We start from the raw sequence: 15,309 nt of genomic DNA, 5'->3' as shown, positions 1-15,309 counted from the left end.
TTGTTTCTGGTTAACAATGGTTGGCCTGTTGGCCAAGTGTCCAGATAATTTGACTTCATTTGGACCGTATTGGGGTAGCCCATAGGCCATAGTCTGACCTTGTTGTGAGGCACATGGCATGTTACAAGGCGAGGCTCCACAACCAAAGATAAGATTTTTAGCTACCTAAAAAACAAATCTATTTTGTTTTTGATAACTACCTAATAAAAAAACAAGTCTTATTATAAGAATGGGGTGGGTTTGGGTTTGGGTTTTGGGCCATGGTTTGAGGAATCGCTATTGGATGGATCGATTCGTATTAATATCAGTGGAGATCGATATTGATTCCTAGTCGATTTATATAGTGGGACTTTCTCGTAGTTGTTCGAAAATTTAGGTTTGAAGACAAAATGGTGCTGCTCATCAACAATAGTATATCTTCTGCATGGTTCTTTGTCATGGTAAATGGCTGTCAATGTGATAATTTTTTATGCACCAGAGGAATTTTTCAAAGTGACCTTATTTCTCCTACTTTATTCATTTTTGTGAAAGAGGTCCAATGCAGATGGTTGATCAAGCTCTTCATGGAATAACAAACTTGTGCTTATAAAGTGCCAAGAAAGTACGGAATCATATCCCAGCGCCTTGGCCCATGAACTGGTGCAGGATCTTGGATCGATCTCGATTGGTATTGGATAGGTATCGACAAAGACTGATACCGATACGGATTACTAAAATCCTGTTTGGGGCTGGGACTAGGATGGAGTAGGAGAATTTATTGAAACTTTTCAAAGGAAAAAAAATTGAATGTATAGAAAAATCCTCAAGCAATACAAATATACAATTACATTTCCTTGTACTTAGAGCGTTGAGGCTTGACAAATTACATTCTATTTAATTAAAAATATATATATATATTTCAAGAAAATTATAACGAGGAAGGCAATTTTAATAAAAACCCACCAGTGTAAGGAACTCCAGTTGCAGGTAACCAGTCATCTCCTAGCAGAAAATTTGAGACAGTAAAGTTGGAAGCATCTGTAGAATTGATAACATGGAAACCTGGCCATTGAACTCTATTTGTGGTCACCGACCCAACTCCAGTATTATTGAACTCAGTATAATATAGTGTACTTAAAACTGTAGTATTACCCCAATCTATCCAACCAGTTGGATCTACCAAGCTATCAATGAAGGATTGCATAATAACAGTTCTGGAATATGGCCTCCATGGTCTACCCAAGTATGTCTTAGTAGTGAGATTGCTAGAAGCCAATTGCACAGTTGATCTAATCTTACATCCATGAAGGATAATTCCAGTGTTCTGGTTTGGATCTGTTCTACCTTGTGCAGTGACAGTATTATATTGTTGTGGCAGAGGTAGCCTTGCATATATATCACAGTTTTGGAAAACTGCAGCTGCATTGCCAAATATGAAATCTACAGTTCCATAGATATCACACTTCTTGTAAAATTGCCTGAGAGAATGTGCATATAAGGTATCTTGGTAAGCTTCAAAGCTGCAACTGTAGAAAGTAGACAAATCTGCCCCATTTCGAACTGCCACTGCTTGATTCTTTATAGCCCCTGCTGTATTGCGGAATGTGATATTGATTGCCACAAATCCTTGCCCAAGAACAACTGCGAAAAAATAAGTACACTCTCAAAGTGAGCATATGTGGGAACTGAGATCTTTCTTGAGTTAATTAAAGATGAAAAGAATTTTACTTACTGAAAGTTGCAGAATTGAATGTAGTCCATCCATCTGCAACGCTTCGGTTGCCTGTGATCACTGTCTTCCTTATACCATCTCCTGTCATCATAATGTTCAATTTGTTTTTGTCAATCGTTACATACTCAGAATAGACTCCAGAGACTACATAAATCACGAAATAGCCGTCGGTGATGTTGGTATTGTTAGGAGCAGCAGCAAGGGCAGCATTGATGGTAGTGAAATTTCCACTTCCATCTTGGCTCACAACTACCATGTCTCTCACTAGCACATTGCTCTGGTTTGTCTGAGCTAGTTTTCTTCCACTGAATGATTCATATAGCCGGCGGTGGTGGCTCGACATTCTCAAAGCCAAGTGACCATTTCGATCAATTTCTGTACCAGAGTACATAAGCTCTCTCCCTTGATGTGTTCTATTCTTTTTATGAACCCAACCTTTGGTGAAGAGTGCTAATGAAACACTGTACAGCTTTGTTGTATTGGAAAGAGGGGTGTAGAGACCATTCTTGACATTCCAAGCTGATGCTGTGGCTTGAAGTCCATCTAAGCAGGTTTGCTGGTTAGTTAGTATAGCACTAAGAAAGGTCTGCACATCTTGGGCTTGCAAGGTAGGGAAGATGTTTGTGGAATTGACTGTCTCGGATGTGTTTAACAAGAAATCAATGTTCAGCTGTGCTAGAAGCCTGCAATCTTCAAGGGCTCGAGTTGCCATTACTGACAAGCTCTTCTGTCTAAGATACTTGTTCACCAAACTCAAGAACTTCCTTGCTGAAGACAGAGACTTGCTGACAGAAAATCGACTATAGTCATATACATTGGATGAATCATTGGATGGAAGAACTGATCTACAGTAGTAAGGATATGGGGTTGATTTGCAGATTGAATCTCTAGATGCAGGGATTGATGATGATACATCAGCCAGAGATGTAGAAGAAGAGAAAAGGACTAAAAGAAGGGCAAGGAGAGGGATGAAACAGAGAGAGTTAGAACAGAGTCTACAAGCCATGGTTTCAGAAGGGCTTAAAGATTTTGAAGAGATGAGATTAGTAGTAGTGAGTTTTAGACTATATATAGAACTGAGAGTTTGAATTGATATGTAGAAGAAGGTCAACTTAAACGACTCCTCAAAAACGCGTAATCTGCATGTGCAATTCGCAGTAGCCAATGATCTCCATTAATAATGGAGAAGCCAAGCTGTAATTTTTTACAATCTTCTGTGAATTTCTTGTACCATTGGAGCTCAAATATGCTAAAAAATGAAAGAAGAAAAGGAAACGGAGTAGAAAAAGTTAATTAGAGACTTGTAATAGTAGTCCATATTGTACATCTTTGCTAATCTGTTTTAATTAAGTAAAACAAGCTTGGGTTCTTCACCAAGTCCACCGGTCTGGTCTGCTTCTTTTAAGCAGTCCTTCTCATCAACCCAGATGATGGTTTAATTTAAAAATGGAAAATTAACCTGTAAACCATAAGGGTTTACGCGTATGTTCATGATTATGTTTGGCATGAAGCTTCCCAAACCAATCTCTTTGAAGAAGCAGGTAACAAACAAGATTATTCTAATTGTGACCCGTGTTCTAGAGTATACTAAACTAAGTAAAATTAATATATAATCTTATATGTCTCTGTATCTGTTTGTCGGTGAAGTTTGACATAGATAGCGATGAGATCTAGAATAGTTTAAGAGATGATTAAAGCTGGCAGTAACTAAGGATTTGTCTCACTAAGACAAAAAAACTCGAATTCCCAAATCAAATTCACTGAAAGGAACCTAAGAAGCACACGTGAACGGAGGTATTTTATTTGGAAACTGGAACAGAGTCATTTAATTTAGATCAACTGCAAGTCATGAGCATTGGTGTGACCCCCATCACTGCCCTGTCCAACAACCCGTGACTGCCATTCTTTAAGCTTCAAGTCCATCCATGGAGATTTATTGAATTTCCTCAAAAGGAAGCTTCTCTTGTGGTGGTTAACAAAACCTCTCTTCTTGTATTGTTGACTGATACATCTTTGATTGGCAGATTTCTGTGGAAGTTTTTAAATGTTGTGGGGGTGGAATGTCAGGAAGAGCTTGATGGGTTTATATTGACCTTTGTTCCATTACCCAGTGACTGTTACTGGTCCACCTCTCCACCATGGCTAGGTTCTCTAGGTGCTTTTACTGTCCACAGTTCTTAATTACTTGTTTAAAGTTTAAACCTGTTAGCATGACTCTTCATGCCTTGGTGTCGACCTTATCCATAGCCGTTGTGATCCCTATGATTGTGTTGTAATCCCCTTGATTGTATCCCTTTGATTGTAGGTATCCCCTTGATTGTATGTTCCATATTTAGATACACCTCATTAGGTAATTAGTTCTGTATATAAGGTCCCTTGAGGACAAGATTATAATCAAGATAAGGTATTCACAGTTTAATAAAACCATTAAGGCCTAATGGGATAAATTTCTAATTAATAAATTTTCTAGGTATTGGCAGTAGTGTCAATTGTGGCACTTTGTAGATCTTCCTTGTCGTGTTTCTTCCATGATTTGATATATGGCCTTTTCTGCTCAATAATACTTTTTTTTCTTTCCCCACATATTGAGTGGAAGCCCTACACGGAGTAGTATTGACTTTCTCCCAATTGGAACAACATGTAAGACCGTATGAATGTGGCCAGCTGCACATGCAATTGCTTGAGTTTAAAGAGCATGGTTGCAGCACTGGACAAAAATAATGGTAATTGTTATGTGTGTTTTGAATTCTTATACCCGTTTCGAATATCTGTTTCCTCTGACATTTTTTTGTGACGTTCTAAATGAGATTTTTTTCTGAGGTCTGTGATGGTAGAAGAGGGTTTGGCGGTGCGATCCGACCTGATGGATCAACCCGCTTGGAAGAGTACTTATATGTTAAAAAAACATAGAGTGAGATTTGAGGATTTTCGAATTAGGGTGTCTAGTCTAGGTGAGAATTTTTGCACCGTTTCAGATGTTCTTGAGAGATCTCCACATTGGTACTTTTTCCATTTACACAGTGAATCATCTTCATCTTCACCCATGGATGTAACACATTGTACTGGTGTATGAACCAATTTAAATCAGTGTGTCATCTTTTTCTCTGTTTGTGTTTGTTGGTGTTTGTTTTTGAGAGTAATGCTGCACAGTAGGTCAGGCGAGCCCAAGCAGAAGGCAATTAAACCCACCTGGGCCATGATGTTCTAGAGGACAGAAGTGAAGGTGTGTTGTCTGGTTGACCTTATTCCAGCCCCAATCCTTCAACAACCCTGGCCTAGTGGAAGACAACTAAGTGTTATACTTCAGTTAATAGGGAAATTCCTACTTGCAGCGTACAAGGAATCGTGAACTCCTCTAATGGGGTTACCTATGGCTATGAGGGTCCCAAGTCCAAACTGAATTCGTCACATAATAGATATATATTAAGGGTGTGTAATAATAATGGGTTTATTTATAGCATAGGTCTCCAGTACCTATAACCTATTGAAATTAAAACTGATAGCTTTAAACTCTACCATCTTATCTCTTTTCAGAAACTAGAGTTTGTTTACTCTTTCAGTTTGGTATGTATTCTATATTGATTTTGCATTCTTGAGCCATAAAAACAATTATTTTTAGCATCCCAGAATGTGAAATGGACCTAGAATACATTCCAAAAATACACATCAAATGCTGCCTAAAACTTTTTCGATGTCTAACTGTATACCGTTTTCACTGCATTAACATGTTGTCTATATCATCATCATCTATCTATCCATTGCTCAAAAAAAAATCGTGAAAATCATGATAGGGAAGGTGTGCTTTGCATAATCCAATTGAGATAAGCTTGTTCTAAATACTTGATGAGTAGTATATACTTTGAACTAGCCACATCATATTTTCAGGTTTAGATACAACCCATATCACCAAATGCTCAAACCCCAACTCTTCCAAAGGAAATATTTAACACACATGTATCAATTTTTTACTCTCTATTTTTTAGCTAAAACAGTTGCCAAAATTGGATTTTGAAAATTTTTCAAAGTTAATGGCAAATGAGCTGACGTGACAAATATTCAGGGGTAAAGAAGGAAACAAAAGCCCTACACCAAGGGTTGCAACCGGGCTGGGCCAGGTTTATGAAAACCCGTGCCTTCCTTGGGCTCAACATGTGTAGGGTAGGAGTGTAGGACCATGCTCTGGCCAAGAACTCAGCCCAAGTCAAGCCCGATCTGATCCAACCCCAGTGCTAAAATTCCAAATCCCAATGATTGAAAGCTTGGGATATAGTGTGGGGCAGACGGGGTCATTTTAGGGGGCTGTGTCTGCCCAAGAAATGGCCACATTGACAGCCATTTACCATGACAGAGAACCCATAGTGTGTTGGGGGGGGGGGGGGGGGTGGAGGCTGCTGGTCACGTGCAGCCTGTGCCCTGACACAGCCCCTAAAATGACCACCCCACCCTCTTACGAAATGAAAAATCTTCCTTGATTGATGCCATTGAGCGTCCTCATATAAGCCCTGTGCTAGTGCAGAGGCCACATGATCGGGCAACGTTTTTGGAAGGTTCATGCATGGTTAAACATGGAAAAAGAATCATTCGTCAAATAGGGTAGGGGTTTTGCGGATGTAAATGGATAACTGAAATCCGAATCCGCATCTTTATCTGTATCCGTTTAGGGACATTTGTATTCGTTTAGAGATATCCGGAAAATAATCTGGATACTTCGATTAAAATCAGTCCGAAAAAAAATCCGAATACTTAATAATAAAAAATTAAGAAAATAATGATTTTGAGGGTTTTTGAAGATTCAACAAGTTCTAGAATATGATGAAAAGAGAATCATGATATAAGAGATATGGATTGAGAGTAAATTGTAGCTGCTAGGGGGAGGAAGGTTCGGGTTACACAAGGCAGAGATTTAAACGGATGGTCGAAAATCCGAATCCGATTCGCATCCGAATCCGTTTAGAGGCATTTGTATTCAATTAGGGAATATTCGACTCCAATCACATCCGATCCGTATCCGATCCGAATCCGATCCGCATCCAAATCCGTTTAGAGGTATCCGTATTCAATTAGGGAATATCCGGCTCCGATCACATGCGATCCGAATCCGATCCGCATCCACATCCGTTTAGAGGTATCCGTATTCAGCTAGGGAATTCCTGGCTCCGATCACATCCGATCCGAATCCGATCCAAATCCGATCCGTTTACATCCGTAGGTTTTGGTCATTTCGACCCTCACTATTATCCCAATCCCACTTTTTGTTGGCGACTATACATAAAACCTTTGACCATTATTTAATTGGGCTTCTAGAGTCTGCACTGGTGCGCTGGCCAATGGGAGTGCAAGCACAAGCTTCACCCTTGGCGGGATTTCCACTTTTCCATGGGGGTAACATAGTACTTTCGCTCACTTCTATGTCTAGGCATAGGAGCCACACAAGGCACGCGATCAGGAAACGTTCATTTCCCCTATTTAATTATAGAGTGAGTGTTAATCAATAACTTTCTAAGGAAGAAAGACATCAAGATATATAACATTTTGGCAGTATTGCCTTGTGATTTAGAGTTGAGACCAACATTCAATAGCAGATAAACCCATTAAAAGCCCAAAGGTTTTCTCCATTACAAACCACCAATGTTAGGAACTCTTGTTGCAGGCAACCAATTATCCCCATGTATAAAGTTGGAAACACTGAAGTTGGCGGCTTCTTTAGCATTGATCTCATGGTATCCAGGCCATCTAACTCTATTTTTCGTGCTTGATCCAGGTCCTGTATTGTTTAACTCCGCGTAATATAGTGTACTTAATGTAGTATTGTCACCCCAATCTGTCCAACCAGCAGGATTTATAAAGCTATCAAGGAAGGATTGCATAAAGATTGTCCTAGAGTATTGCCTCCATGGTCTTCCTAAGTATGTCTTAGTACTACTAGCATTGCTAGAAGCTAACTCTGAAGCTGCTTTGATGTTACATTCTTGAACACAAGTTCCAGTGTTCTGGTTTAGATCTGATCTCCCTTGTGCTGTGATGGTAATAGATTGTCCATGAATGGGCAGACGCCCATAGATATTACATTTCTGGAAAACCACAGCAGCATTACCAAATATAAAATCTACTGTCCCGTATATGTCACATTCCCTATAGAATTGCCTTAAGGAGTGAGTGTATAAGGTATCTTGGTACCCTTCAAAGCTACAATTATAGAAAGTTGATAAATCAGCACCATTTCGAACTGCCACAGCCTGACCTTTGATTGCTCCTGCAGTGTTGCGGAAAGTTATATTAACTGCAACAAATCCTTGTCCAGCCACAGCTGCAAAATTAAACCAAAATCATTTATATTAAATGCAACAAATCATAAGTACTAATTATGGCTTATTCTTCTTCTACTACACATTACATTAAAATTCTTTGTAATCATGTTGAATTATCCAACCCAAAAGCTTAAGTTTTTAGGAAATGAAGCCATCTATGATCCTAGAGAACTTTTGGAAATAAGGCAAGGGGCAATTTAAAGGTGTCGAGTTCTGAATTGAATTTAGGGAATATGTTCTCCGTCCACGAGTGTGACCCCTATGCCAGCGTGTGTTGAAGCATCAACACAAGGGCAGCATTTCCGCCTTTCATGGGGGTCATTCCCCCCCCCCCTCCCCTGTCTGGGCGCAGCGTGCACGCTCCCGGAGTTATTATTAAAATAAAAAAAAAAAAAAAAAAAGAAGAAAAAAGGTAGTTTTTTTTGAAAATTTTATTTCTCAAAAACAAAAAATTTAAAAAGGGGACAAAGGCGACTAACCAAAGGTTGCTGAATTGAATGTAGTCCACCCATCATTGCCACTTCTGCCTGTGATCACGCTTTGATTGATACTGTAAAGTTTGATATAAGCTTGAATTCCTCAGCACCTATTTGGTATGTGAGGCTTGCATTTATATTGTATTTGTACAAGAGGTTTACATTAAGAAGTAACTTGAGGATCACTCAAGATGAGATAAGGATAAGAGTCACATAGCTTTAGGGTTTAATTAACGATGACTCTTGAGAGTTTGTATTGTGTAAGGACTCCTCTTGTGGCTTAGAGAGGTTATCGTGAAGAGTTACGCTTTCACACCCCCTCAAGCGCAACGGAGTTCTTGAACTCGTAAGCTTGCTTCTAATGTCCTTGAATGAGTGGGACAAGCTTGGTCATAACATCACGTCTCGATCTTGTGTACAGATGAACCGAACATCCAACATTTTCTTGGAGACTTGGTCACGGACAAAATGATAGTCGATTTCAACATGCTTAGTCCTGGCATGAAGAACTGGATTGGCAGCCAAGTATGTGGCTCCTATATTATCACACCAAATCAAAGGTGGCTGTTTCAACTTGTACCCAATATCACGAAGTAGAAACTGAAGCCAGAGAATTTCTGAAGCCGTATTAGCTAAGCCTTTATATTCGGATTCGGTGCTAGACCGAGCCACGGTCGGTTGTTTCTTGGAGCTCCAGGAGACTAGGTTTGGACCAAAATAAATACAATAGCCACTTGTGGACTTCCTGTCGTCAGGGCAACCAGCCCAATCTGCATCAGTGAAGGCCGTGAGGGCTAAGCTAGTCAGTGGACGAAGAACGATGCCATAAGTCAGGGTTCCCTTTATATATCGCAGTATACGTTTCACAGCCATCCAGTGTGTCAAAGTAGGAGCCTGCATGAACTGGCAGACTTTGTTGACTGAGAAGGAGAGATCCGGACGAGTCAACGTTAAATACTGTAGGGCGCCAACTGTACTACGATAGAGGGTGGCATCAGAGAATAATGGGCCAGAGTCCTTTGTCAACTTGGAGCCAGACGTGGCCATTGGCGTGACACAAGGCTTGCAATCAGCCATGTCAGCTCGGTGAAGGAGGTCTCTCATATATTTGGTTTGAGTAAGAACAAGACCAGTAGAGGATCTATGGGCTTCGATCCCAAGAAAGTAATTCAGATTCCCCAAATCAGAAATGGCAAATTCTGTCCCTAATGTAGATATCAAGGATCTGACTGCAGCAGGCGCACTGCCTGTGACTATAATATCATCAACATAGACCAACACCAGCAAAATGGACTGCATATCCTTCTTAATAAACAAGGAGGAATCTGATTTTGAAACATGGAACCCGATGTGAAGGAGATAAGAGCTGAGCCGATTATACCAGGCTCGTGGAGCCTGTTTTAAGCCATAGAGAGCCTTGCGGAGATGGCAAATGTGATCCGGATGCCGTGGATCACTGAAGCCCTGAGGTTGAGCCATATAAACATCCTCAGATAGGTGGCCATTCAAAAATGCGTTCTGGACATCTAACTGACGGATACGCCATCCATACGTGACAGCGAAAGATAAGACAAGGCGTATGGTTGTAGGCTTCACTACTGGACTAAAAGTCTCATCATAATCAAAACCATGCTCCTGATTATACCCTTTTGCAACAAGACGGGCTTTATATCTGTCTATGGTTCCATCAGATTTGGTCTTAACCCTGTACACCCATTTACAACCAACCACATTCATACCGGGTTTATAGGGAATCAAGTCCCATGTCCCATTGTGCACTAGAGCATTAAACTCAACAGCCATTGCTTTGCGCCAATTTGCATCCTTATTAGCCATGGTGAAGCATGTAGGTTCAAGAGGCAAAGAGATTTGGGCAGTAGGTGGAAGGCTGGTGGCATAGGCCTTTGGTTTGTGGATATTACTGCGAGATCGAGTCTGCATTGGGTGAGTCGAGGTGCTAGGAGGATGTGGAACCTGCTCGGCTTGTGTATTATGTACAGGTGTGGGAGCTGGATGGTGAACAGCTGGTGGTGGAGCCGGTGATGGTGGTTCGGGTGTGCAAGTAGGACTGGGAACTACCTGTTGTATGGGTGGAGGAACCGAGAGGAACGAAGGCTGTGTAGGTGCTTGCACTAGGACCCCTTGGGTTATAGGTGAAACCGGTAAATATAGTGTAACCGGTGTATTGAGTTTTGGGTGAGGGGAAGCCACTGTTGAAGAGGCCATAAATGGGAATTGGCGTTCATTAAAAAGAACATGGCGTGAAACATAGATGCGACCAGTGGGAACATGGAGACATTGATAACCCCTATGGTGAATGGAGTAGCCTATAAAAACACATTGGAGTGACCTGGGATCCATCTTGTGCTTTTGGTAGGGTCGTAACCAGGGATAGCAAGCACACCCGAAAACCCTTAATTCAGTATAAATAGGTCTCTTTTGAAAGAGAACTTCATAAGGAGACTTATGCTGCAATCAAGGCGTGGCATTCGGTTGAGCAAAAACACAGCGGTACGGAAAGCATGTACCCAGTATATTTTTGGAACACCAGCCCTATTAAGAAGAGTAAGGCCAGAATCAACGATGTGCCTGTGTTTCCTTTCCACAATCCCATTCTGTTCCTGTGTATGAGGACATGAATAGCGATGAAGAATGCCATTAGTATCCAAATAAGACTTAAATTTTTGAAACTCGCCTCCCCCATCAGATTGAAAACTCTTTATATGGGTACAAAAATATTTTTCCACCTGTGTTTTAAATGAAATAAAAGTGGAGAGTGCCTCAGATTTAGTAGTTAAAGGAAAAAGCCATGTGTAACGACTATAGGCATCAATAAAAGAAATATAATACTTAAAACCATCAATAGAAGGTACTGGGGATGGCCCCCATAAATCCGAATGAACGAGCTGCAATGGTGCATTACAAATACTGAAAGAACTAGTAAAAGGTAAACGATGAGACTTGCTCAAAGTGCAAGGTTCACAAAAATTAAAATTAGAGGACTGGGCCACGGGTAGAGCATTTTGTTTGATGACAGATGTCACCACACGTTGAGAAGGGTGGCCAAATCTGTCATGCCAAACAGAAGGTGAGACCCGTTCCCCAATAAAGGCTGTGGAGAAAGAAGATGTGGCTGCAGAGGAAGGTCTTGAAGACAAGGAATGAGCTGAAGCTGAAGCACCATTGAGTACGTATAAACCATTCTTATTCTGGCCGCGAAGAAGGATGTTCCCCGAGTATGGATCCTTGACAAAACAGAAATTTGGGTGAAATTCAAAAGCACAATTATTGTCTTTGGTAAATTGAGAAACAGAAAGAAGATTCTTTTGAATATGAGGAACATGAAAGATATTATTAAGACGAAAAGAGGACACAGGTGTACTCAAAATTGATGAACCAATATGAGAGATTTTCAAACCTGATCCGTTTGCTACGCGAACCTGATCGGTGCCATGATAAGTTGATGGAATGGACAGATTGGCCATATCTGCAGTAAGGTGATGAGTCGCACCCGAGTCTGGATACCAGGAGTCGTCAGTGCCGGTCTGAGATGGGGCAGCATACATAGCAGTGGGATTGTGGTTCTGCTTGGTGATGTTGGGATTAAACCGTTGGTAGCACTGCAGTGCCGAATGCCCAGTTGCAGAACAGACTTGACAAATTACCTTGGCACGATGGTCATTGGTGTACCGTCCACGTCCTCGATAACGACCACGACCTCGGCCACGGTGAAGATATGGGCTGGTATTTGAACTTGGAGTGGTCTCCTTCACAGCAACATTAACAGCAGGCGTGGCTGGAACCACCTCAGTTGTGCGACTAGTTAAAACAACCTCCTGATTAGTGAGAATGCCCAAGAAGTCATCCAAGCCAATAGGCTCTAATCGGGAAGTGATAGAGGAGACAAAGCCATCGTATTCAGGCCCAAGGCCATGGAGAAGACTAAGAACCATCTGGCTATCAGAGATGGGCTGAGCAGCCGCGGCAAGGTGCGCTGCAATGGTCTTCGCCTTTTGAACATATTCAGCGACAGAGAGAGTGCCCTTCTTCAAGGACCTGAGTTGAAACTCAAGCTGCATGATACGGGCCTGAGAGCGAGAGGAGAAGTGGCGCTCAAGAGCCACCCATACGGCATGAGAGGTATCTAAACCAACAACCAGAGAGAAGACAGACTCAGTGAGAGTCGAGAGTAAGCAACACAGCAACATCTGGTCTTGCTGCTGCCATGTGATATACTCAGGGTTGGGTTGCAGCTGAGGTGTAGCAGCAGGGTCAATGGCATTCGCGGTTGCAGCAACGGTTGGCGATGGGCACAGGAAGGAACCGTCGACATACTTGAGATAATCATGAAGCCTAAATAAGGGCAGAAACTGAGCACGCCATAATAGATAGTTGGTGTGATCCAACTTAATCTGCAAAATGTGCGAGATGTTGCCACCAAAACCGAAGGGAGTGGTAGCCGAGATCACAGCAGGCGTGGTTGTCAGCGACGAAGAAGAAGAAGTCGCCATAGCAGAAGCGTGAAAGGAAGAAAAGAGAATAAAAAGTGGATCGAACTGCTAATGGTTAGCAGGCTGCTGATACCATGTAAAGTTTGATATAAGCTTGAATTCCTCAGTACCTATTTGGTATGTGAGGCTTGCATTTATATTGTATTTGTACAAGAGGTTTACATTAAGAAGTAACTTGAGGATCACTCAAGATGAGATAAGGATAAGAGCTGTTACAGTTTAGAGTTTAATTAACGATGACTCTTGAGAGTTTGTATTGTGTAAGGACTCCTCTTGTGGCTTAGAGAGGTTATCGTGAAGAGTTACGCTTTCACCATCTCCTATCATCATAATATTCATCTTGTTCTTATCAATTGATACATACTCCCCATAGACTCCAGCAGCAACATGAATTACAAAATATCCACTGTTGATGCTAGTTTTGTTTGGAGCTGCAGATACAGCATCATTGATGCTTGAGAAATTTCCTTTTCCATCTTGTCTCACAACCACTGTATCTCTCACAATGATATTCCTCATGGTTGTTTGCAGTAGTTTCCTTCCACCAATGTAGTTATAGATTGCTTGATTATTGGGTTTGCTCCACATTGTAACAGGTAAGTGATGATATTGAGGAGAGAAGAGGAGATTCCTGCGTAGTTTTGCTTTATTCTTCTCATGGACCCAACCATGAGTAAAGAGTGCCAAAGAAACACTGTACACCATGGTCCCACTGGAAAGAAGGGTGTAAAGACCACTCTTGACATTCCAAGCCAATGGTGTAGCCTTAAGACCTTCTAAGCAAGTCTCCTGGTTAGTTAATATTGCACTAAGCAAAGACTGGACATCATCGGCTTGGAAGCTAGGGAGAGTGTTTGTGGAATTGACAGTTTTGAAGGAGCTTAACAAGAAATCCATATTCAGCTCTGCTAGGAGCTGGCAATCGTCGAGAGCTCGAATTGCCATTTTCGACAAGGATGACTTGTTTCTAAGATGCTGGTCGACTAAATACAATAATTCCCTTGCTGTGGACACAGATCTTAGTATAGAAAACTGAAAATAGTCAAAGATGTTGGATGGCTTATTAGGTAGGAACATGGATGTACACAAGTAAGGGTAAGGGGTGGACTTGCAGACTATTTCTGGTGGAATAGGTTCTGAATGAGGCAGAGACATAGAGAAAGAAAAGCCTAAGAGAACGACGATTAGGGTGGGATAGAGAAAGGAGAAATGCCTAGTAGCCATGGGTACAACAGGGCTTCTCTTTCTGGAATATGGAGAGTTGGAGCAGTTGGTTAGGTTCATATATAGAAGAGAGCAGAGTTATAGTTGAAGAATCTCAAACGAAGGGAAATGCCTGGGTTTGTTATGTTAGGAAAGTTAGTTTTAATTGATGGGTTCAAAGTCCAGACCATAACTTGAAATTATTCTATTTTACTGCTGCAACTAATCTTGGAAAGGGAGCCATAAAAAAGAGAAATGGAGTGAAAATGGTTACAAACATTTCTAAGGACACAGAGTTGTAGTGGTCCACTATCCCTCTTGGTTGTTACACAATCTACATTAATCTGAGAATTATACTAGTATAAATGACATAGTTGCAGGGATTTTAGCCCATTTGGGTTTCAATCTAAAGATAATTCTGTGTTTGAGATTAAATGGAACTCTGTGAAAAGTGAATCACAGGCTGGCTGTGTTTGCTGAATGGATTTCATCAGAGACAGCACCACCACTCTCTCTGTTTTCTCATTAAAATACAAACAACATGGGACCCCTTCCCTCTTGCCTTCCTCTTACCAAAATTTATAAGAGGGGAGAGAGTCCCAAAGTCAAATTTCTTACTCAAGCACAGCCACTATTTCATTGAGATATGATGATAATGAGAGGTGAAGCCCACTACCCACTACCATTCTACCTCTTTGTACTGTATTGGGAAAGCATTGCTATAGGTAGAGAGCACTATTGCCTTGGCTGTATGGGCCTCTACATGGAGCCCTGGTTGGTTTACTACTTAACTAAGTAGCCCCATTCCCTGATACTGTCCCGTGATTTTTTTTAATGAAATTATCCTTGAATTTTCTAAATATATATGAATCAGTCTTATGCTTACCATAATTCTAGGTTTTGGGGGCAGAATTAGAATTAATTCTCAAAAGGCATGTATGGTTAGATTCTAATGAGTCAGTTCAATAACTTACATCTTAAAAATTATTTGTATTCGAATTCATGATCCCAATAGAAGTGTGGAAGAGCTTAGGAATCTATGGTTTATCTTAGTTAATCAAGTTGTTTAATAAGATTATGACCACAAGGAAAACATCAGA

At 41.0% G+C, this 15,309-nt stretch overlaps 2 protein-coding genes across 2 annotated transcripts; both read right to left on the bottom strand.

Annotated features, from left to right (window-relative positions):
* Nucleotides 1-775: 775 nt before the first annotated feature.
* On the bottom strand, nucleotides 776-2,742 carry LOC122656963 (probable pectinesterase/pectinesterase inhibitor 20). The gene is made up of 2 exons (XM_043851673.1): nucleotides 1,712-2,742; nucleotides 776-1,620 (listed from the first exon to the last, which is right to left on the bottom strand). Exons 1-2 carry the CDS (start codon nucleotides 2,715-2,717, stop codon nucleotides 908-910), a joined length of 1,719 nt encoding a protein of 572 aa, XP_043707608.1. The 5' UTR covers nucleotides 2,718-2,742; the 3' UTR covers nucleotides 776-907.
* Nucleotides 2,743-7,229: 4,487 nt separating this feature from the next.
* Nucleotides 7,230-14,295, bottom strand: LOC122666616 (pectinesterase-like). The gene is made up of 3 exons (XM_043862646.1): nucleotides 13,321-14,295; nucleotides 8,499-8,597; nucleotides 7,230-8,018 (listed from the first exon to the last, which is right to left on the bottom strand). Exons 1-3 carry the CDS (start codon nucleotides 14,288-14,290, stop codon nucleotides 7,327-7,329), a joined length of 1,761 nt encoding a protein of 586 aa, XP_043718581.1. The 5' UTR covers nucleotides 14,291-14,295; the 3' UTR covers nucleotides 7,230-7,326.
* Nucleotides 14,296-15,309: the final 1,014 nt, after the last annotated feature.

This window comes from Telopea speciosissima, chromosome 1, assembly GCF_018873765.1.
Source record: "Telopea speciosissima isolate NSW1024214 ecotype Mountain lineage chromosome 1, Tspe_v1, whole genome shotgun sequence".
NCBI lineage: Eukaryota > Viridiplantae > Streptophyta > Magnoliopsida > Proteales > Proteaceae > Telopea > Telopea speciosissima.
The sequence above is the reverse complement of the archived record's forward strand: the minus strand, read 5'-3'. Positions and strand labels throughout refer to the sequence as shown.

What these genes read in the sequence shown, in the direction of transcription:
- LOC122656963 (XM_043851673.1), bottom strand. Translation starts at nt 2,717, where the DNA reads ATGGCTTGTAGACTCTGTTCTAACTCTCTCTGTTTCATCCCTCTCCTT. An exon ending in ATTCAATTCTGCAACTTTCA is followed by an intron (nt 1,621 to 1,711) that starts GTAAGTAAAATT and finishes ATTTTTTCGCAG; the next exon opens with TTGTTCTTGGGCAAGGATTT.
- LOC122666616 (XM_043862646.1), bottom strand. Translation starts at nt 14,290, where the DNA reads ATGAACCTAACCAACTGCTCCAACTCTCCATATTCCAGAAAGAGAAGC. An exon ending in TATTATGATGATAGGAGATG is followed by an intron (nt 8,598 to 13,320) that starts GTGAAAGCGTAA and finishes ATAGGTGCTGAG; the next exon opens with GAATTCAAGCTTATATCAAA. An exon ending in ATTCAATTCAGCAACCTTTG is followed by an intron (nt 8,019 to 8,498) that starts GTTAGTCGCCTT and finishes TTAATTTTGCAG; the next exon opens with CTGTGGCTGGACAAGGATTT.